General features: G+C 31.7%; 1 protein-coding gene across 1 annotated transcript; it reads right to left on the bottom strand.

Annotated features, from left to right (window-relative positions):
- Window positions 1–460: 460 nt before the first annotated feature.
- Window positions 461–931, bottom strand: LOC124935046. The gene has a single exon (XM_047475513.1). The coding sequence runs from the start codon at window positions 929–931 to the stop codon at window positions 461–463; it is 471 nt and encodes a 156-aa protein (XP_047331469.1).
- Between the last annotated feature and the right edge of the window lie 24,902 nt (window positions 932–25,833).

Here is a 25,833-nt window from a genome sequence, read left to right on the forward strand (position 1 = left end):
CCCATTTGCTCTTTCTTTCCTCAGCAAAGCAAAGCCTTTTGTTCCTTCTTGTTCCTAGAAGATCTACGAACCTCTTTGTACTTCCTCTCGAATGGCTTCTTGTCATACCTTCTGTGTTTCTTGCAATCAACCATGAAGTGACCTGGTCTATCATAATTAAAAAATTTCAAATTAGAATTAGACTCATTTTTATAATTATTTTTGTTAAGATTAGAGTTAGAATGATTCTTCCTCATGAATTTGCCAAACTTTGTGACAAATAATGACATTGCATCGTTGTTCATCTGTTCAGCAGACTTGACAGATGTCGAAGCAAGTGGCTCTTCAGCAGTCACAAATGTTTGTGTTGTGATAGAGGTGGACGACTTCTCCTCATTCTTTGAGTTGATCTCAAACTCACACACCTTCAGATCAGAAAAAAGATCATACGGTTCGATCTTTTTGAGGTCTTTGGATTCTCTCATAGCCATCGTTTAGATATCCCATTCTCTGGCAAAGCTTTCATAGCTTTGATAACAACTTCCCTGTTGTTATATACCTTTCCCAGGGTTAAGAGTTCAATGACTATGCTGCTGAATCTTTCGTCGAACTTTGTAATAGTCTCACCTAAGCGCATCCTGATGTTGTCGAACTTTTGTGTGGTAACCATTAGCTTTTTTTCTTTTGATTGGTTGTTGCCTTCATACAGTTGAGTTAGCTTCTCCCAAATCACTTTAGAAGAGGAACATGATTTGATCTTTCTGAACACGTTCTTGTCCAAAGTTTTGTAGAGGATGTATTTGGCCACGTTGTCGAGGTTGACCTTCCTCTTGTCTTCAGCAGTCCACTCGTATTTGAGTTTCTCCATCATCTGAGGAGAACCCTCCGTTGTATTTGTGTGTTTGTTAACCTTTAATATCTTCATGGGATCATCTATGATGACATACCACATGTCATCATATTGTGCTACATGATGTGCTTACATTTTGATCTTCCAGTCATCATAGTCTCCTTTGAGAACATTGGAATCTTCTTTAGGTGAGATATGATTCAGTTATCTACAGTAGTTTAAGAATATAAAATTTGCTTTGATACCACTTGTTAGGATCGAAGACAACAGGAAAAAGGGGGAGGGTTGAATACAGTTGTTCTATTTTTCACTTAAATGCGATTTTAATCCTGTTAAGGATTGAAAATCTGTACCTATTCTTGGACAAATCATAGCAAACTTTTGAACGGTTTCAAGTACGGAAAATGCTTGCAGGATTTGAAGCAGAAGTTATAAGAATGAATGGAGCAATGAAAAAACAACAAAAGATTTTTTGGATGTTTGGTGATAAAAATTCCTACGACACCCCTTCTTCTATTTCCAGAAAGATGCCAATAGAATACTTTGATTTGTATAGACGCTACACAAACTCATTCAGATCAAAGGTATTAACACTTGTTTGTTTGAACTTCTAACTCTCACACTACCTTGTTGAACAGACGACTATCTGTTCAACTTATACAAGTAAATGATTATCGAATGATACAAAAGATTATTGAGTAAACTATCTTGTGTGACCATCGTATATGTTAGCGTCTCTCAGCGTATATTGTCTTGTGTATGCGTAACGTAGTGACTTTTAAAAGAGCTAACCAAGAGAGAGAGAGATCGAGAATAAGAGACTTCACCATTGTTCTTTGATGCCTTTTTATACTTGAGGCATGGCAATGGTCGATTCCATTTTGTCGATAGATGGCAATGATACGTTTGTCGTATTCCCGACGTACAGGATTTTAGTGCACAGGGGAATGGAATATTCGTTTATCTTTTTGCATGTCATAGCAGAGAGCTGGTTGTACATTATATCATATTACATTTTATGATAGCTCAGCTACTTGACTTAGTTGATAAGCATTCATTTGATGTGAAACTCAACAAATAACGAGCTCTACTGATGAGCTAGTCTGCTAATAGAGAACTCAGTTGTTGATCAGCTCAGCTTCTAGCGAACTCTGCTTATGGCGAGCTCTACTGCTAGCGAACTTTTCTATTTGAGAAACTCTACTGCCATCGAACTCTACTATTTGATCAACTCAGCTATTAACGAACTCTGTTGTTTGATTAACTTTGCTGCCAGCGGACTCTAATATTTGAGATACTCTTCTACCATCGAACTCTATTTATGGCGATCTTTGCTGCTAGCGAACATTGCTATTTGAGAAACTTTGCGGCCATCAAACTCTGCTACCAGCAAACTCTGCTACCAGCGAACTCTGTTGTTTGATTAACTCTACTGCCAGCAAACTCTACTTTTTGATCAACTCTGCTGCCAGCGAACTCTGCTGTTTGGGTAACTCTACTACCAACGAACTCTACTCTTTGAGAAACTCTACTGCCAGCGAGTCTTCAACTGATGGCAACTTTACTGTTGGCGAGTCTTCAGCTGATGGTAACTCTACTACTGACGAGCTTCGTACGATTAGTTTCCTGGAGTAGAGTCTTTGATTTTACATGCGCATTAACACATTATTGAATTTAGTTTTATTCATTCATCAAAACCATGCGTGTTCATTTTAAATATCCTAAATTTATTTTAATCAATTAAAATGTTTTTCATAATTCAACTTAATTTAACAATTCCCCCCTTTAACCTAATTTAATAATTTTCCTCATTTTCCTCATTTAACAATTTTCCCCTTTTCCTAATTTAACAAAATGAATATAAATTTTCATAAAGATTGAGTCTTTGAAATCATCATTGGGCATTCGGCCAGATATATCCCAGTTGTAAAAAAAGACATTATACTCACAATGGTCAAGATTTTGAAATCACCGATGGGCAATTTCGCTAGGCGTATCGATTCAACTAAACACCCCGAGTAAAAGCTTGCTCAAGCTTAGAGTTTTGAAAATTTATCTCCGAGAACATATAGAAGTATATGAAATTCTAAAAATCTCAAGCTTGAAAGATGAACGATGTGAAAAATCGGAATCTTCAATAAGAGTCAAACTTCAATTATCAATAACCATTTTTTTTAAATGATCACATGTGTATGATTAGGAATTTAATATGAGAAAATCATGTTGTATTAATAAAAAAACAATGTGTAAAAAACAAGGAAATATATAATATTTAAATTTGCATATTTTGTGATTCGAACCCTGAACATTCATTCTCTCAACAAGTTTGTATAATTTCAATTTTATAGTCATTTGTATTTATGTGAATCGTTATTATATTATTAATGTTCCGATGGTATTTTTCTTAGTATCTAATCAATATACAAGTTAATAATCTTGAAATTCAATAACTTTTTTAATTTTAAATTTAGAGAGGAAGAGAAAAAAATAATATTCTATCTTTTTTTAAACCAAGAATTGATAATGCTTCATAATTATTTGAGCCAATTGAACAAATTTTGTAATTTCGGATGAGAATCTAAAATCTTCTTCTAAATCTCAAAATATTGAGTTTGATGAAATTACCCCTGAATGAGATTCTAGATTACGTATTTATTTGTGGCAACATCCTATAAATCGTCATGATGAAATTGATGATGAAATTGATGATGAAATTGGATGATGAAATTGGACTAACTTACATTAAAATGAGGACATATCAATCTATGTTGTCAGAGTATCTGAAATCTGAATTTGGAACTCAACAACGTCAATTTAAATACGCTTGGTTTATAAAATTCTCATGGTTGGAGTACTCTATTAGATATCTTGTCTTGAAATAACATAATATATATATAAAATGATATTAAAAATAAATTAAATAAATACAATATTACAAAGAACGAAATCACCAAATAAAATGTTGATTCAAGGAATGTGCTTAGCACATTCCCCATAAAATATTTCCACCGTCTCCCCTTGTGCGGGAGTTTATCGCAGATGGCTATCTCCCAGGGTACAACGAATCTAGTAGTGATTTAGCACTGGAATCACTATGCAACGAACTTGACAAAATACATGAATAATTCACCAGGTTTCAACGGAAATATAACGAGCCAAAATCTCGAAGAACACTCGACTGAATGAAGAACTCGAAGAACACTCAAGAAAACAAAGAAAAAACTTTTTGAATTTTAGAGAGATTATTGAATGAGTGAAAAAGATATATGAGATGGTGTGGGATAGAATGCCTATTTACATTGTTGAAATAATAAACTGTTCATTAAATCATCAATTGATCCAACGGCTGACATTGGTTGCCTCTTCGTTTGCCTTAATATTTCTTCTTAATGAAGGGTAATTACTTGTCAAAATTAATTAAGACACTTATTTTGCAATACTCACGTTACATGGTTTTTCAATTGTTAATAATAATATTAAATTATCAAACAATTAAAAATAATAATAAACTCATGTACGTTACACTAAAGATTACAAACATTTTGTCAATTGGTTATCAAGGCATTTTAAATTAATTAATTCAAATTAATTTATACATTTGGATCAAATTTCACCCTTTAATTCACGTTTGAATTTCATGTGAATTTGATTTAATTTTATTATCCCCATTCTAATTTCCATTCATTAATGGAATTTATGAATTAGTTTAAAATTCCAACAATCCCCCACATTAATGGAAATTGAAATATTAACCCGGTGAAAGGTTCAACATTTGAATTCTACATAGGAAAGGTAGGTGTAACCCTTTGAACCTTCCCTTATGAAAGTATATAAGTTTACTAGCCGATTAGTAGACTCGATGTCCTTGAACTATTCAGCCATTTGTGTAAACGATTACACACTTTCACATAGAATTCTCCCTGATACATGTCAAGCTCTCATGGTTGTGTCCGTTTTGGCCATGGAACACGCGCCTGGTTCCGTGAGAGGGTCTAAAATTGAGCCGTTCAATTCTTTTGAAGTGGCCCCACTTCTCCCTCATATAGGTGATCTCTTTGCTCACAAAGAATCATTAAAAGTGATATGCTTATCCTCGTCAAAATATAAATTGTTTCGTTATAGGATTAATCCTCAACAATAACTTTCCAAGTCAGTACAATTAGGTTGTCCCATTGAACCTAGTTCTTGGGATCTCTAGTTTGTATATGTTAGGTTTTCCTTCATACCAACTTATAGTAGACTAATGTCTCAAAAGACTTCAAACTATCTCTCTATTCAATAATCTGATTAGTGGATCCACACTGTTATCTTTGACTTACATAGTCAAATTTAATAAATCCATTAGAGAGTATAGTCTAATAATATTATGTCTAAGACATGTATGTCTAGACTTGTATTTGACTCTAAGATTGTCCAATTTCAAATTACTATCACAATAATTAGAAATTTCTGTTGGTACATTCTTAGTTAACCTTGAAACATCTTCTAATAAGAAGCATAGTCATTCGTACATGCTTATCATTTATTTTATTTTTTATTATTTTTTTTTATGAAAATATTGTTTACTTGGCTAACTAGTAGACAAAATATCTTTGAACTATTTTGTCTTCGTGTAAACGATTATATATTTTACATAAAAATATTTTATTTTTTGACATAAGTCAAAAATATAGATTATAACGTTTAATCTATCCATCATAAGTTTCTTAGAAGATTTCCATACGTAGATTACACTTCTAAGTGTAATCATATTCACTTTTAGACGTAAAATCTTTCATTTAATAATATTAATATATCATTTGATAACAACATGATATTTCGTGTAGTACAATTCATATCCTTAATGGATTTAATCATTTTTATCGTAATTTTCAACGATAAAAATATCGTACAAAAGATACGTAATAAAATAATTTCCATTGTCTTCATGATATATATAATTGTCACATCCACTTTTTAATAAAAGTATGATCAAATTTTCATATCATTATTATAAAATTTGTTATAAGTCATATCAAGACTTTATAAACTTTCATTTTAATTTATTTCATAAAATCCTTTTGAAGAGATTGATTATTCAAAAATTTTATGAAAGTAATGTCAAAATATGACACGTTTCTTGATTTCAAAATTCTCAAATTTTAAATATCGATTTGAGCACCAACTCAACAAATTTAAACAAGACATTTTCTTTTTATTTTATTTCTTTTTGTAAAGTTGCGCAATTTTATCTTTTATAGAGAACATATTTCTATAATAATAAATTATCTTTTAATTTATCATAATATACACAATTATTTTTGTGTTATAATCAATAAAAATATTTCCCCCCATATTCGTGTTGGTATCCTTTTTAAATCACAAACATTTGTATGATTTAAATCAATGATTTTCTAATCAAGAAATTGTCACACAATTCTTTTACAAATTTCTTTTGTTATACTTATCATACATTGAATAAGATAACTATATTATAAATATTTAATTGAATAAAACATAAATTTCTATATAAGAGATTAGAATGTTTATTCATTTATAAATCTTTCTTTACATAATCTCTACATAAGAAATTAAAAATATTTAATCAATTAAAATATTTATTTTAACACTTCATTTCTATAAAAGAAATTAAAATATTTAATCAAATAAATATTCACCGTATCACATGATTTATACAAAAGAAATCATAATGTTTCAAGAATCTTTGACCGAAGTCGCTTAAACATTTATTTTCGGTTGCACGTTTGCATCCCATAATATCGGCACGTTTGCCACATTATTCTCAAATAAAACAAGTCTTTCCTTGTAATTATTTGATTTTAAACTCATCAAATTAAGTAGGTCTTAATAATGCATTGAACAATGTATATAAAATATATTATATTAAACAAAAATTAATATATCCATATATATTATTGTATATTATTGCTTCTTTAATTTTAGTCACCACAACAAAACAACTATAATATATATAGTCAATAAATAGAAACGTAATCAAATAAATAATATGTCATATATTATTAAACAAATATATATACAATTTCATTTATCATTAAAAATACGTTTAAAAAAATACATGATAATTAATTAGAATATTAATTATTACACTTAATTAGAATGTTGATCATTTATCTATAATCAAATGGAAAACTAACTAACTATATAAATAAGTATTCATGTCATCAATTATTCGTTTCTTAATTAATTAGACGACCTTTAACATTTTATAACAAATCTTTGTCAATCAAAGAACACATAATTTGTGACAAATTTTAAAATTATCTATTATAATAAAATAGATAGAAAATAAATCTTTATTTATATATGTATATAAATTACTAGATGATCATACTTATTATGAACGAACATGAATAATCCTATTATTATCTAATCAAATTAAATATAACTACAAATATATTTCATGTCTTAATCGAAGCACTTACATTGCCATGCTTTGATCAATAATCGACGTGAAGCGAGTATGCACTCTCAAAACAAATATGAGTAAATTATTCTCACCGAGACTAATTTCCATAGTCGTCTCTTTAAATGCATGATTAGAATAAGTTCTAACACAAACAACTTATTTAATCTCAAGAAATTAAAATGTCTCAAAATATTAATGACAACATTACGTTGACAAATTAAATTTCTACATAAGAAATCCTTAGGATACCCAATTCATTTCATAATTTCTACATAAGAAATTATTTCAACATTCATGATTAATGTCATTTAGACAAATCATATTATATATATATATATATATTTTATAAAAATCATTATCAACCAATTAATCTCATAATTTTTACACAAGAAAATTATAATGATTTTCACGTTAAGACTCGGGTCTGATTTCTATAAAGAAATCATTAACTACACCATTCATCTCCAACATCAATGGATAGAGTTATTTTAACGAGTCTGATTTCTACCAAGATCATTTACTATCCCATTCATCTCATAATTTATACACAATAAATTTGAATGATTTCAATATCAATGATGACTAAAGTCATTTTAGGTAGTCCAATTTCTATAAAGAAATCATTGACTACCCCTATTCAACTCATAATTTCTATACAAGAAATTAGAATGGATTCGAACATGGGACCTCCCTTCCGCCATGCACCATTGCGTCTAAACTTTGAACCACTGCGCCAATGCACCCTTTCATCGTTGTACTACTTTTATGACCTTTTGTCTTCTTTCCGGAGACAACTTATACTTCATATTTGACTAGATTCATTGTCAATTCTTTTAAAGAATTTAGATTCGGATTCATCCTTCAAGCAACGTTCATCATTTCTTTTGTAACATCACATCTCGTATTTCTGAAACATCAAAGACAACAAATTTCGATAGCGAAAACTACTAAATAGTTTAGCACAATGAGATTGTTTTAAGATTGTTAGATATCTTGTCTTGAAATAACATAAAATATATATAAAATGATGTTACAAATAAATTAAAATAATACAATATTACAAAGAATGAAATCACCAAATAAAATGTTGATTCGAGGCATGTGCTTAGCACATTTCCCTTAAAACAGTTCTACCATCTCCCCTTGTGCTGAAGCTTATCGTAGATGGATGTCTCCCAATGTACAACGAATCTAATAGTGTTTCAGCACTGGAATTACTATACAATGAACTTTACAAAATACCTGAATCAATCACCGGGTTTCAACGGAAATATGACGAGCCAAAAACTCAAAGAACACTCGACTGAATGAAGAACTTAAAGAACACTCAAGAAAACAAAGAAAAAACTTTTCAAATTCTAGAGAGATTATGGACTGAGTGAAAAAGAGATATGAGATGGTGTGGGATAAAATGCTTATTTACATTGTTGAAATAATAAACTGTACATTAAATCATCAATTGATCCAATAATTGACATTGGTTGTCTCTTCATTTGCGTAAATATTTTTTCTTAATGAAGGGTAATTTCTTTGCAAAATTAATTAAGACATTTATTTTGCAAAACTCAAGTTACATGGTTTTTTCAATTGTTAATAATAATATTAAATTATCAAACAATTAATAATAATAATAAACTCATATACGTTACACTAGAGATTAACAACATTTTATCAATTGGTCATCAATGCATTTTAAATTAATTAATTCAAATTAATGTATATATTTGGATCACATTTCACCTTTTAATTCACGTTTGAATTTCATGTGAATTTCTTGCACCACTCGACCTTCATCTCGTGACCTCACACATTCAAATGCTCATCAATCAAACCATTAATTCTGACATCACACTCGACAAACCACCCACCACCCGACCTCCATCTCGTGACCTCACATTTTCAAATGATTGCCAAAACAACCTTTAATTCCGACCTCACACTTCTATATGCCTCGTATCCTTTGTTTAAAACATGCGTCACCTTATATTATAGTCAATAATATATTCTTGAAATTCTAAATTTACATGTTTGGGGATTCGAACCCTGGTCTTAAACATGAAATTTGAACATTTTAACTCTTTTACCACTTCACATTGTTAAAATAATTTTATTATTTTGTATTATATATATATATATATTATAGAAAATATATATTAGATATATATGGTAAGGGAAAACAATTTAATTAAGAAAGAAAGAGTAAAAGAGATGAGAAAGAAAATACCAAATGCTGACGTGGATAATTCTGGTGAGCTTAAATTTTAAGTATCCCTATATATACTAGGGTGGTCCGATTATATTGATAAAAATAAATCAAACAAATAATTTTATTATTAAAAATTATTCCAAACACTTAAATTAAGATAAATATATCAAATAAAATATATAAAAAATTATGATAAACAAAAGTAGTTCAAAATTTCAATATTCTATAAAATATTATCAATAAACACAAAACTTATAGAATGTTTTTTTTATGTACAAATTAATTTTTCTCTGAAGGATAAATGTTATCAAAGTTATTAACAATTTTATTGGTTTAGATAGGTTATTTAATAAATAAAATAAAATATAGGAAATTTCAACTAATATTTTTCTCATTTAAAATTAAAATAACAAAATTTTATAAAATTCATTTTGAATTCCTATATAAATATCAACGATATTTTATTCTTTTATTTTTTATTTTGAGTACTTCCACTAAATTCAAATCTTAAATTACTAATCCTTATAAATTGGTGTGGGCTATCTCTTTTATTATTAATTGTTAGATAATATTTTAATGTTCAATATCCCACGTCTGAATGTTTATCACCTCAATGTTATTAGGGTTAAGATTTTTATCATATATATTATGTTAATTAATAATAAATTAAATATATTTTATCTGAAATAAGTAGTCATGATAATTGTGTGAATAATATCATAATTAAAAATATTATAGTAATATACCACAACACTTTGAATATTTAACCAAACATGATTAAATGTTATAAATAATTTAAAATATATATATTCATATTACGGTTAACCTATAATAATTAATAACATCATCTAACTTCAAACTTAAAATAGATAAAATAATATATTTTATTTAATATGACATATTATCAATAAACAAAAATGGTGAGAATAAATTTTTTTATGTACAAATTAATCTTTCCTGGTTGTTTAATAAATAAAATAAAATGAAATTTTAAAATAAATATATACATGCTAATAAATATTCAAACAAATAGTTGACATTAGTTTGTCATATTTATCTCTTTATAAAAAAATATTAAATTTTTTACAATACCTTAATATCAAAAATAAAACTTTATTCAAATTAACATAATGCTTATGTGAAGATTTTAATCATATATATTATGTTAATTAATAATAAATTAAATATATTTTATCTTAAATAAGTAGTCATGATAATTGTGATAATAATATCTTAATTAAAAATATCATAGTAATATACCACAAATCTTTGAACATTTAACCAAATATGATTAGATGTTACAAATAGTTAATATATATATATATATATATATATATATATTATATTATATTATATTATATTATATTATATTATATTAATCGTTAATAATTAATAACATCATATAACTTCAAACTTAAATAGATAAAATAATATTATTTTAATCTATCTATATATATAATGATGCTTAATTTTAAAAGTGTTCGGATTATCAAGTCGAGAATTGTGGTTAATTTTGATATATATGTGAGAGTAAATGGATATTTGGGTCGGATTCTGGGTTGACCCACTCATAAACTTAAAACGGTTAAGAATAAAATTAAAAATGATATATGTATGTTTCGAACTCGCAACCTAACAAAATAAGTACATCTGTTTAACTAACTAGGCTAATAACACTTTATATTTTAAATTCAACACCAAATTTAATAAACGCGGAACGTTGTAACAATATATTTTTATCCGTGTCTAATGTGACATATTAACAATAAACACAAACAGAAAGAATGACTTTTTATGTAAAAATTAATTTTTCTCTAAAGATAAATATTATAAAATTTGTTACCAACTTTATTTGTTTAGATAGGTTGTTTAATAAATAAAATTTATGAATTTATACCTGCATATAGGAATAAATATTTACACAAATAGTTGACATTATTTTGTCATTTAAAGTATTTATCTCTTTATAAAATAAATATTAAATTGTTTACAATACTTTAATATCAAAAGTAAAACTTTATACAAATTAATATCATTCTTTCAAAATCAATCAAACATACAAAATCGTGATTATTATTAAATTTATATTAATTATTTCTCTAAAAGCATCATACAACCACAAACTCAATCAAATAGAAAGAAAGTATATAAAACTAATCAACCAAATAAAATATGACACATTCTCTTTTTTAAAGTGTAAAGAATAAAACATATAAATTTTCAACTAATATTTTTCTCACTTGAAATATAAATAGCAAAATTCTATAAAAAATCATTTTCAATTCCTATATAAATATCATAAATATTTTATTCCTTTATTTGGAGTACTCTCAATATATTCAAATCTTTGCATTACTAATCCTTATACATTTTGGTGAGGACTATCTCTTTTATTATTAATTGTTAAGTTATATTTTAATGTTCAATATCATCACGTCTGAATGCTTTATCACCTCAATTTTTTTAGGTTTAGATTTTTATCATATATATTATGTTAGTTAAAAAATAAATAAAATATATTTTATCTTAAATAAGTAGTTGATAATTGTAATAATAGTATCTTAATTAAAAATATTATGGTAATGTACCACAAATCTATGAACATTTAATTTATAAAGGTTTAAAAAAAGTATAATAATATTTATAGTTAACCGATAATAATTAATAAAACCGTATAACTTCAAACTTAAAATAGATAAAATAAATAATTATTAAAACTTTGAAAATTTAAATAAAATAATATTTGATGCATAACCAAATCCAATAAAATAAAATTTATATATCTAATAAAAATAATGCAAAGTTGTTTAAATCACCGTATAAGTATAAGTACTTAATATATAATCTTAATCTAAAAAGATCATCAATAGTGACCTTCTACTTTATTTTGAACAATTGCACTCACCGACGGATTCTAATAATGATCTTTATTGTGAATGATGTAAATTTTAATTATTAAATTATTTGAAATTATTAATTTATATTTATAATTTTATGTATTAATATATTAATGAATATAATTGGTAGGTTACTCCTACATTTGACACATGGTTTATCTATATCTATTTATATTCACATAAAACTATATTTTAATTAAAATAAATTTAAATTTGATTATAGTCATCTAACTAAAAATAATAAAAAAAAATGAAATAAAATAAGCTACCTTATCTTTACATAGTACTTAAGTAATCAATTTTAAAATTTATTATGATATATTTTAAATAAATTTTATAATAAATGAAACAATATAAAACTTAAACATTTTATTGGTAAAATAAAAATGAAAGCAAAATCCTATATAAAAATTATCTTTATCCAATATAATAACTTATAATTTATAATTCAGACAAAAAAAAAAACTTAGACAAGATAATAAATAAAGAGTAACCCAATAAACATAATTAAACAAATATGAAAGATAGTTGACATCAGTTGAGACTTTAAGGTCATATCGAATTTCTCATTAATTTTATAAAATGGATAATGCAATGCGTTTCTACCTCTCGTTTTGTAGTTAGCGTCAATGTGAAAGGATCGGTGGCACCAATAGAGATAGGAGTCTAACTATTTATGACAACTTAGTACAAAAATGGTTTGATAGAAATCCTGTTAGGGATTTGTATCACTTTCTATTCTTCACAAACCCTTGCAAACTCTTGAACGATTCAAGTGCGGAAACGTTTGCTCAGGTTTGAAGTTTAGAACCGATGAAGGAGAAGATGACAAAATGTAAATGACATACAGAGATATTTATGAATGTTAGGAGCAAAACCCCTTCTTCCAACCACTAGAAGGATTCACTATACTTTTTTATAGAATCAAAACACTTGCAAAGGTAGCACACTATTGAACAGAACAGACTCTGTTCAACTTACAATATATTAAAAAATATCACTCAACTAGACAATACTTTGATTTTATCTCTCTTGATGTATAAACACAGTAAAACAAGAAAGCAATTCGTGAGATTGTAAGTTCAGTAGTTTGTTAGTGTATCAGCTTGTGTGTTCGCGTGTGTGTTCTCTCGTTGTCCTCGAAGGTCTTTAAATAGAGAACAGGTACCAACGGTGGAATCTTCTGGAATGACACGTGGCAAACACCCATTGGAAAGCCTCCATAGTACACAGGTGCATCAGACTCTGTGCATAAAGAGTGTGGCCATACCAATCTGGTAGTGCGCTGAATATTCTTTTAGGATTGTCTTGCAAGAAACAAGTAGTGGAAAGAATATTTGCTTACGTGACATTAATTCATTGGATATAACTGGCGGTCGTACTGATATGCACGGATAAGTGGAGTAGGAGTAGCGTACAACTAGTTGATCGTGGGTAGATGGATGATAGCTTCAAGCAACTACTGAACTAAGGCATTAAACGTGCATTAATTAGACTGACAAGTCTAATGAAGTTAGACGCCCCCGTCTAATAGTGGGATCCATTAGACCACCGAGTCTAATGGATTTAGACGAAACATCTAACTACGTGTCCCTTCAGACTAATTTGAAGGAGTTAGACTGCACGTCTAACTTTCATTTGTTAAACTACACGTATAACTATGTATCAGTTAGACTACACGTCTAACTACGTATCTGTTAGACTGCACGTCTAACTACGTATCTGTTAGACTGCACGTCTAACTACGTATCTGTTAGAGTGCACGTCTAACTACGTATCTGTTAGACTGCACGTCTATTTACGTATCTGTTAGACTACACGTCTAACTACGTCTGTTAGACTAGACGTCTAACTACGTATCTATTAGACTACACGTCTAACTACGTTTCTATTAGACTGCACGTCTATCTACATATCTGTTAGACTACACGTCTATCTACGTATCTGTTAGACTGCACGTCTAACCACGTATCTGTTAGACTGCACATCTAACTATGTATCTGTTAGACTGCACGTCTAACTACATCTGTTAGACTGCACGTCTAACTACGTATCTGTTAAACTATACGTCTAACTACGTCTGTTAGACTGCACGTCTAACTACGTCTGTTAGACTACACGTCTAACTACGTATCTATTAGACTGCACGTCTAACTACGTATCTGTTAGACTGCACGTCTAACTACATATTTATTTGACTGCACATCTAAATACGTATCTGTTAGACTGCAACTCTAACTACGTATCTGTTAGACTGCACGTCTAACTATATCTATTAGACTGTACGTCTAACTACATATCTGTTAGACTGCACGTCTAACTCAATGCGTTTAATAGCTAGTAAGTCTAATGAACCTCATTAAGACTAAGACTAACTTAGCACGTTTTAATGCACCTGCACAAAAACAATTTGACAACTTAGTTTCCTTCTTATTCAAGTTTTACACAAACTCATTATCAAAATTTCATTAGTCAAAATAATTTGATCCTTAGTCAAAATAATTTGACCCAACAATTTCCCCCTTTTTGCTGATGATGTTAAAACTTTGCAGAATTAAAAGATTAGAATATTCAATAATGCAGTAGATGGAAATAAACTGTTCATATTTCATAGCAAATAATAACTTGAATTGAAACATCAGGAACATTTATCAAAAGAAACTACAGAAACACATTTCAAAAATATCAAAATGTTTTTCTTCCCAAAAACATCAAAAGATTTTCCCTCCACCCTGAGTCTAAGGCTAATCCTTTTCCCTTTCTTTCCCCCTTTTTAACATCATTCAGGGAGGGAATCTATAGTCGATTCTATAGCTAAGGTTAAAGCCGAGTTAGAGGCTTCCCTATTTTGTTTCTTTGACTTAAACTTACCCACCCGAAGAACATAATCGAGAACCCTTAGACCGTTCAAGACTTTAGTAGGATTGACCTGAAACCCATGACCAGGTTCAGTAAGGAGACAACAAAGGAGTGCATTAAGGGGAGCATCGTATCCGAAGATTTTCTTTCGAGAGGAAATCATTTTAACCAGATTGTTGAAAAGGAATTTCGACCAGTTGATGGCTACACCTCTTTTGATTGCCACCATTATTTCAAAGACTTTCGTACAGTAGATGTAGGAAGAGTCCTTCACAAGAATGGATGTGGAGATAATATCGTTGAGTAGGGCAAACTCAACCTTAAGACAATTACTCTTTCCGTGAGACTCAACCGGAAGGAGTTTCCATTCGAAGACTTGATCTGAGAAGTCGAGCGTCATTTTAGACAGAATTTCATTGGAAGAAGAATGAAACTCATGGATCCCTTCGGTTGGAAGTCTGAAGAACATGCCGAATGTTTCTTCATAGAAACAAATATTCTTGCCAAGTACATTCGTACGAATATATTGGTTGTGATGAAAAACAGTAGTTTCAAAGAATTCACGAACTACTTGTTTGTGAAAGATGTAGTGAGGACGAAGAATTTTGTTAAGACCAGAAGCTTTTAAGGATTTAAACATTAGAACCATTTCTGGAATCATTAGAGTTGAAATAGACTTAGAGTCTATTTGCAGAGATTTTGGAGGGAGAGAAGTCATTTTAGCAAGATGAACGCATGATCTTGGCGATTCAAATTTAGAGAGAGAATCAAGGATTCAGGAGTACTCAACCATTTGAGTGACACCATTCATTAAATATAAGAGAGCTAATGTGTGACATTTAACTTTAATGATTATACCAATCGTAAAAATTTTTAGAAACCTATTCCCAAGGGACACAACTATCAATTAATATTAATCATAAAAATGCACTATTAATGTTAGACGTATAGAGGAAAGTTATCAGAAATTTTAGTCACTCTTTAAACATTGAAAGACACATGTCTTCAATCTATTTGAGAAGTGACTAGTTTATTTTTGGCTGGAAAAGTACATAGACAGATACAATAGTAGAGGACAGCTGTCTCGATAGCGAGAAGATGAAAAGTCTAAGTACACAAGTAGTTAGACGTTTAAACCACTTTCCACATTCTTCACTTCTAATTGGGAAATGCGCCTATTAGACGTTAACGTCTAATCATGCTTGTCTTATAGACGGTCACAAGTATATTAGACATAGAACATATAATTATGCATAAACACCACATGCTAGACGTGTGTTCAGTTAGACGCGGGCTTCTAATTGCTCTTGTCTTATAAACGTCTAACGTCTATTAGACGCATACGTCTAACCGTGCAGGTTAATTGACCAAGACATGAATCCCCAAAAGAAGATAAAAACTACTTGAGCAGATATACATTTAAGTAGTTATGCTTCTTAAATTTCTAATCCATTAGACGTATTGAGACCTCTATCTTCTTGTCTGTCCAGTTACATTTGAACAATATGTTCCCCCTCAGTTCATGCACATAATAAAGTCAGTCAAGATCAACAAGTCCTAAAATATTTCTAAAGTGAGAAAACTTAGTCTCGGGTAGAGGCTTTGTGAAGATGTCTGCAGTTTGTTGATCTGTTGGGATGTATTCAAGACGAATATGCTTCTGATTGACATGCTCTTGGATGAAATGATGTTTGATTTCGATGTGGTTTGTCCGAGAGTGAAAAACTGGATTATAGGTGATTGAGATAGCACTTGTGTTGTCGCAGAAAAATGGAGATTCTTCAGCATCAATCCCATAGTCCCTAAGCTGTTGTTGAACCCACAAGAACTGAGAATAATAACTACCAGCAGAAGGTACTCTACTTCAGCTGTAGACGTAGCAACCGGCGTCTACTCCTTGCTGAACCATGAGATAAGACGATCTCCAAGGAATTGGCAAGTTCCACTAGTGCTCTTTCTATCAATTTTTCACCCTGCATAATTTGTATCTGAAAAACTAGTTGAATTGAAACTGGAATCCTTCGGATACCACAGTCTCACATTTTGAGTTCCCTTAAAATATTTTAGAATGCGTTTAGCAACAGTAAAGTGAGAGAGTTTAGGATTAGCCTGAAATATTCCTTAGACACCAACAATAAATTGAATGTTTGGCCCTCTGGTAGTGAGGTAGAGAAGAGATCCTATGAGACCTCTATATGATGTGATGTCAACACTTTGACCACCATCATCTTTATCTAGGTTACTGGAGGAGCTCATTAGAGTAGCTGCAGCAGAGCAGTTCTCCATCCCAAACTTTTTCAGTAACTCTCTAGTGTATTTGGCTTGATTGATGAAGGTTCCTTTCTCCAGCTGATGAACTTGAAGACCGAGGAAGAAAGTTAATTCTCCCATCATGCTCATTTCAAATCTGTCCTGCATCCGCTTGGCAAATTTCTCACACAATTTGTCATTAGTTGATCCAAATATAATATTATAAACATATATTTGAACAAGCAGAATATGAGATTCTTTAATAAATCTAAACAATGTTTTATCAACAGTTCCAATAATGAAATCATGATCAAACATAAATTCAGTTAAAGTATCGTACCACGCTCTAAGAGCTTGTTTCAAACCATATAAAGCTTTGTAAAGTTTAAAAACATGATTTGGTAAAGTATGATCTACAAAACTAGGTGGTTGCTCAACATAGACATCTTCATTTAATTTACCATTTAAAAATGCACTTTTCACGTCCATTTGAAAAACTTTAAAATTATTAAATGATGAATAAGCCAGGAAGATTCTAATTGCCTCAAGTCTTGCTACAGGTGCAAAAGACTCATCAAAGTCGATGCTTTTCTCCTGTCTGTATCATTGAGCAACTAAATGTGCTTTGTTTCTAATAACTAGGCCATCTTTACTAAGCTTGTTTCTAAAGACCCATATTGTTCCAATGACTGACTGATCAGTTGGTCTGGGAGTTAGATGCCACACTTTATTTCTCACAAATTGGTTTAACAACTCCTGCATAGCATTGATTCAATCTGGATCAACCACGGCTTCACCAATTTTCTTGGGTTCAATTTGATAAATAAAAGCAGATTTGGCCATTTTATCCATCAATTGACGTCTTGTCCTACGAGGAGAGTTAGGATTTCTAATGATCAATTCTGGTGGATGATTCTTGTTCCATCTGAAGTTGAATCCTAAAGGATTGGTCATCTGACCAAATGACTCTGTGACATCCGAACTCTCAACAGTTTGTTGAATAGGACTTTGTACGTCTAGTTGGATTTCAACCGAATCAGCCACAAGATCAGACAACGAAATCCGTTTATCTAGAACTTCATTCTCACTTACAGACTCAAGACTTGTCGCTTCTAATCTGTTACCGAAGTCAATGAGATCGATGGAGTTACTTTCAACAAACTCATCAAAAACGACATGAAGGGATTCCTTAACAGTTTGAGTTCTGTTGTTATATACTCTGTAAAGCTTGCTTACTGAGGAATATCCCAGCATGAATCCAGCATATGCTTTAGTATCAAAGGCGGTCAAGTAAGCCTTTCCATTGTTAAGGATAAAACATTTACACCTGAATATTTTAAAGTACGAAACTATAGGAATTCTTCCATAATACAGTTCATAGGGAGTTTTATCAAAATGTTTGTTAATTATTGACTGATTTTGTGTGTAGCAAGCTGTGTTAATAAGGAACGTCTGATTCAGCTAGCATAGATCTCGTTGCTTCCTTAAGAGTCCTCACTCTTCTCTTAGAAATGCCATTCTGCTGTGGAGTTATGGCACTAGACAACTCGTGCCTAATCCTAGACTCCCCGAGATAAGAGGAAAGGCGTCTGTTTGTGAACTCAGTTCCCTGATCACTTCTAATGCAAGCAATATTCAAAGATTTCTGATTCTGAATTCTTTTTAAGATTCTAATCAAAATTTCAGCAGTTTTATCCTTTGATTGTAGAAATGCTACCCATGTAAATTGTGAGAAATTATCAATAACTAATAGGGCGAATCTCATTCCTCCTAGGCTTTTTACAGGAATTGGACCAAACATGTCCATGTGTAACAGTTCTAAGCAGCGACTGGATTAAGAATTCTTTTTACTTTGGAACGATGATCTGCCCTGTTTGCCTAACTAGAAAGCAGAACATACCTTGTCCTTAGAAAACTATAATTTAGGTAATCCAATAACTAAATTGTTTGAACAAATGTTGTTGATGGTTTTAAAATTCAGATGGTTTAACCTTTTATACCATAACCATTTCTGGTAATTCTTGGCAATCATGCACATAAGATTAGATGTTTCTTTTTGCCAATTCATTTTATAGGAATTTCCTACTCTACTTCTAATTAATAAAGTATTACCATGTTGATCTTTAACAAAGCATGCATGAGTTTGAAAATTAATTGATAAACCGTTATCACATAATTGACTAATACTAATCAAGTTATAGCACAATTTAGATTACCATGGATAATCTTACCCTTACCCATGGTCTTACCCTTCTTGTTGTCACCAAAAGTGATCTTAGGACCTCAGCAATCTGCTATATCAGTGAGAAGTTGTCTGTTTCATGTGATATTTCTGGAACAGCCGCTATCCAGATACCAGAAAGATTCCTTCAGGCCATCACTCACATTTACCTACACAAAAAATATTTACAATCGTTTGGTACCCACATGCACTTGGGTCCTCGGTCAATCAGTCCCTTAGGAATCTATATTTGAGTTGTTTTGATGGATTTCCCATTTTGTGTTGTGATTAATGCGTATGATTTTGACATAGCAGATGTCTTCCTGCTAGCCTCTGATCCCTTAGCTTTTGAAGATAATTTTCGTTTAGAAATCCTTGACTTCTTGCCAAGTTTTAGATTTCCAGACTTGTTGGCTGCTTCTAACTTATTTTTCAGTCAGCTAACAGTCGGCGGAACATAAGTTATTTCATTCTTTAAAGTTAATTCTTCACGAATTGGATCAGGATCAATGTTAGTTAGACTCTCTTTGACAAAACTTTTTGGCTTAAGCTTGTTAGTTGCCGAGTTTGACTTCTTGCAGGACTGGTTTAGGTCATTGCTATCAAATCTGATAGGATCAGTGTAATCGATAGTGACGGGGGTCTTGCTATTGACGACGGTTTCAGATAAACGATTTGATAAAAATACTGTAAGGGATTTAAATCATTTTCTATTCTTCACAAACCCTTGCAAACTCTTGAACTATTTAAGTGCGGAAACGTTTGCTCAGGTTTGAAGCTAAGAACCAACGAGAGAATGAATGACATAATGTAAATGACACAACAGTTTGTTTATGGATGTTTGGATCAAACTCTCCTACGTCACCCCTTCTTTCAACCACCAGAATGATTCATTATACTTTCGAATCAAATACAACTTGTTGTCTAGCTAACACTCTGTTGAACAAAATAGCCCCTGTTCAACTTACAACACACTGTTAATAAATATAAAATAGTCCAGTAACTTATCTCTCAACTTCACGTAGTGATTTATAAAATAAACTTGAGAATAAAATATCTAGAGAGAGAGTAAGTTGATTCAAGAAATCAAGCTTCTGGAAATTTGTTGATTCAATGAGAGAGCTTCAGCTTCTGTCTTGTAATTTATGATAACTGCAGGTTTGTTCATTTGCTTCATCTGGCCGGTTTGATATTCAACCTAATAACTTCAGGTTTGTTCATTTTCTTCTTCTGGCCGGTTTGATATTCAACCTGATAACTTCAGGTTTGTTCATTTGCTTCTTCTGGCCGGTTTGATATTCAACCTGATAACTTCAGGTTTGTTCATTTGCTTCTTCTGGCCGGTTTGATATTCAACCTGATAACTTCAGGTTTGTTCATTTGCTTCTTCTGGCCGGTTTGATATTCAACCTGATAACTTCAGGTTTGTTCATTTGCTTCTTCTGGCCGGTTTGATATTCAACCTGATAACTTCAGGTTTGTTCATTTACTTCTTCTGGCCGGTTTGATATTCTGACTGATTGTAGTTCTTGACCGTTCCTGGACAATAAGTTTATTTAAGTTAAGTTCTTTATTTGACCGATCAATTTTATCTAACAAGCAGGATTTGATCTCGTAGAATATGTTTGTGTTGATTGATTGATAGAGGATATTTTTGGCCACATTGTCCAGATTGTTGGTCATCTTATCTTCAGTTGTCCACTCACAACTTGGCTTCGCAATTTTTATGGGACCATCGGTAATGACACTCCACATATAACAATCAAGAGCAGCCAAGTGAGCTTGCATTCTCATCATCCAATAGTCACAGTTATCTTTTGAAAGGAGAGGGCTCTCGTTGATGATAGACATGATTCAGGTTCTTAAAGATTGAGAGTAGAAGACAGGGCTCTGATACCAATTGAAAGGATCCGTTGCACCAATAGAGACAAGGGTCTAACTATTGATGACAACTTAGTACAAAAACGGTTTGATAGAAATTCTGTTAGGGATTTGTATCACTTTCTATTCTTCACAAACCCTTGCAAACTCTTGAACGATTCAAGTGAGGAATCATTTGCTAAGGTTTGAAGCTAAGAACCAATAAAGGAGAAAATGACAGAATGTAAATGACACAAATAGATGTTTATGGATGTTAGGAGAAAAACCCCTTCTTCCAACCACCAGAAGAATTCACTATACTTTTCTTAGAATCAAATATAGTTGCAAAGCTAGTTCACTGTTGAACAGAATAGACTCTGTTCAACTTACAATATATTGAGGAATATCACTCAGCTAGACAATACTTTAATTCTCTCTCTCTCTTGATGTACAAATACAGTAAAACAAAAAAGAAATTCGTGAGATTGTAAGTTCAGTAGTTCGTTAGTGTATCAACTTGTGTGTTCGCGTGTGTGTTCGTCTGTTGTCCTCGAAGGTCTTTAAATAGAGAACATGTACCAACAGTCGAATATTCTGGAATGACACGTGGCAAACGCCCATTGGAATGCCTCCATAGTACACAGGTGCAATAGACTCTATGCATGAAGATCGTAACCGTACCAATCAAGTAGTGCGCCGAATATTCTTCTAGGATTGTCCTGCAATAAACAAATAGTGGGAATAATATTTGCTTACGTGGTATTAATTCATTGGATATAACTGGCTGTTGTACTGATCTGCACAGATAAGTGGAGAAGGAGTAGCGTACATCTAGTTGATCGTGGGTAGACGAATGCTAGATTCAAGCAACTGCTGAAGCAGGGCATTAGACGTGCTCCAATTAGACTGACAAGTCTATTGAAGTTAGATGCCCCCGTCTAATAGTAGGATCTATTAGTCCACTAAGTCTAATGGAGTTAGACGACACGTCTAACTACGTTTCCCTTCAGACTAATTTGAAGGAATTAGACTACACGTCTACTTTCATCTGTTAGACTACACGTCTAACTACGTATCCGTTAGACTGCACGTCTAACTATGTATTTGTTAGACTGCATGTCTATCTATGTCTCTAGTAGACTGCACGTTTAACTACATATCCGTTAGACTGCACATGTAACTACATATCTGTGTCTAACTCCGTCTGTTAGACTGCACATCTAACTACTTATTTGTTAGACTGCACGTCTAACTACGTCTATTAGACTACACGTCTAACTACGCATCTGTTAGACTGCACGTCTAACTACGTATCTATTAGACTGTACGTCTAACTACGTATCTGTTAGACTGAACGTCTAACTACATGTGTTAAATTGCACGTCTAACTATGTCTGTTAGACTGCACGTCTAACTACGTATCTGTTAGACTGCACGTCTAACTACATATCTGTTAGACTACACATCTAACTACGTTTATTAGATTGCACGTCTAACTACATATCTGTTAGACTGCACGTCTAATTATTTATCTGTTAGACTACACATCTAACTATGTATCTGTTAGACTGAACGTCTAACTACGTATTTGTTAGACTACACGTCTAACTACATCAGTTAGATTGCACGTCTAACTATGTATTTGTTAGATTGCACGTTTAACTTCGTATCTGTTAGACTATACGTCTAACTCAATGCGTCTAATAGCCAGTATAATTTAACATGTTTTATCGCACCTGCACATAAATAGTTAGACAATTTAGTTTCCTTTTTATTCAATATTTACACAAACTCATCATCAAAATATCGTTAGTCAAAATGATTTGATCCTTAGTCAAAATAATTTGACCCAACACAATGGAATCTACGGAGGCTACTTCAAGGGTGAAAATGAAGTGAGGTAGGGAGATCCCCTATCATCTTACCTTTTGTTATCATCATGACGATCTTTGAGAGCGTCTTTACAACGTTCTGAAAGAATCAACCATACATCTTCCACCCATTCTGTGAGGAGGAGGCGATCACTCATTTATGTTTTGCTAACAATTTGTTCATTCTCGCGCATGCAAACATAAATTGCATAAAAACTATAAGATCTGCACTAACATTTTTTTCTAAGGTTACAGGTTTGACTATCAATGAGAATAAGAGCTTGGCATTCTTTAGAGGAGTAAAAGAGGAAACGAAAGAAAGCATCTACAACATCATAGGCATCGCAGAAGGAAACTTCCCGGTAAGATACTTAGGCATACCACTCACGGAAAAACAGATCTAAATCTTGTACTGCACACCACTAATCAAGAAAGTGAAGAACTCAATTTCTGGTTGGGAAGCAAAGAAAGTTACATACACTGGAAGAATTGAGTTGGTCAAAAGTTTGGTAATGAGAATCATCGGTTACTGGTCGCAAAAACTCGTGCTCCCGAAGAAGGTATTGAAAGAACTTGACGCGCTAATGAGAAACTTTATTTGGGGGAAATAGAGGGAGAGGCGGGAAGAAGGTTAAGTGGACCGCATTTTACATACAACTGGAAGAAGGCGGCATAGGGCTTAAGAACTGTATTGAATGGAATAAAGCATTGATGTATAAGCACTTATGGGCCATCGAGAGAAAACAAGAATCACTCTAGATCAAGTGGGTCCACACCCGGTTTATGAAACTCGAATCAAGCGTTTGGACATCCAAAATAAGTGATGGTATGGGATGGTCGTTAAAGAAAATCCTTAAGATAAGAAACAATATTGCATGACTTTTCGACATTAGTTGGGGAGACGACATAAACACAATGTTTTGGCATGATCCTTGGTAAGAGGACTAACCGTTAATCAATAAAGAGGAATTCAGAAATTTGAGGATTAGACGAGACTGCCTAGCTGCCAAGGTTAGAGACATTAAAGACGGGCTATGAAATTTGCTCCATACACAAATACCGGTGGGACAACGCATTCACAACCATATTAGTAACATCCAATTCAATGAAAGAATAGACGTACACCAATGGAAAATTGAGGAAAACGGGAAGATGATTTCAAGCAAAGTGTGGAACAACATCTGGGAGAATGAACAAATATTATATTGGGCTAATCTGGTCTGATCGTCAAAGGTCATCCCGAGACACCAATTCATCACATGTCTTGCATTTCGGGAAAGGCTAAACATGAGAGATCGCATCACGAAGTACATGGAAATTCCGAATTCAATCTGTCTGTTGTGTGAACGTAATGACGAAACAACTGATCATCTCTTCGAGAACTATTCATTTGCCTAAAACTTTGAAATAAATTTGCATAAAATATGGAGATGACCAGATTCCCGGGATATTGGAAAGAAATCAAGGAAGTGGTTGTGAAGAAAGCAAATGGCACAAAGTTTAAGTCAAAGATTTTCAAATGCGGATTTGACTCAATAATTTATAACATCTGATGGGAGAGAAACGCGATTACATTCTCAAGGAATCAAAGAAGTCTAGAGCATACCTGGGATGATATTTTAATTGACTATAGCATGAACATCCATAAGTGAAGAAAAGCCCCGAAAGATGAACAAAATTGGAACCTCTATAGGAATGGAAGGTATCATATCAGGAAGTCATCAAAGACGTTATTTTTTTAGCGAGATAAATACAATTTCAATTTTTATGTATTTTTGATTATTATTTGTAATTCATTTGTTTCTATAGCGTAACGAACTTAATTTGCCTAGGAAAATACAGAAACTCATTTGGTTTTTTTCCTGATTTTTGAAATTTTTAATGAAATGGCGTTAAGTCTTTTTTCCCAAAAAAATAAAAGATAATTGACACCAAATAAGAACTATCAAGCCATTATCCCCTCTAGGTTCCGAAAATAGGTGAAAATGTCAACGATGCACCCCATTGGTTTACCATTCTGAATCTCCACCAAGGTGGTGATCTTCAATACTCTATTATAGACATAACATTGTTTCTATTTGTATACGTTTTCCTAAAAAAACATATTTAACTGTTTCTTTTATTGTGCTTCAGATGAGAAAAGTTGGAAAGATTGCAAGAGAAATATTCATAATGAGTCATCCAATTGTAGTTGAGCCACAAATCTGACATGTCAGTTCTCTAATTTAAGGGTTGTAATTATTATCTATATTATCATCCTCTCTTTAGGTAGGTATTTGATAGAATCAGCGTAATCAATAGAGACGGGGGTCTGGCTATTGATAATGACTTCGGAAAAACGGTTTGATAGAAATCGTGTTAGGGATTTAAATTACTTTCTATTCTACACAAATCCTTGCAAACTCTTGAACGA

This window comes from Impatiens glandulifera, chromosome 4, assembly GCF_907164915.1.
Source record: "Impatiens glandulifera chromosome 4, dImpGla2.1, whole genome shotgun sequence".
In the NCBI taxonomy this organism is placed as follows: Eukaryota; Viridiplantae; Streptophyta; class Magnoliopsida; order Ericales; family Balsaminaceae; genus Impatiens; species Impatiens glandulifera.

Coding starts and splice junctions, on each gene's coding strand:
- LOC124935046 (XM_047475513.1), bottom strand. CDS start 931: ATGTGGTATGTCATCATAGATGATCCCATGAAGATATTAAAGGTTAAC.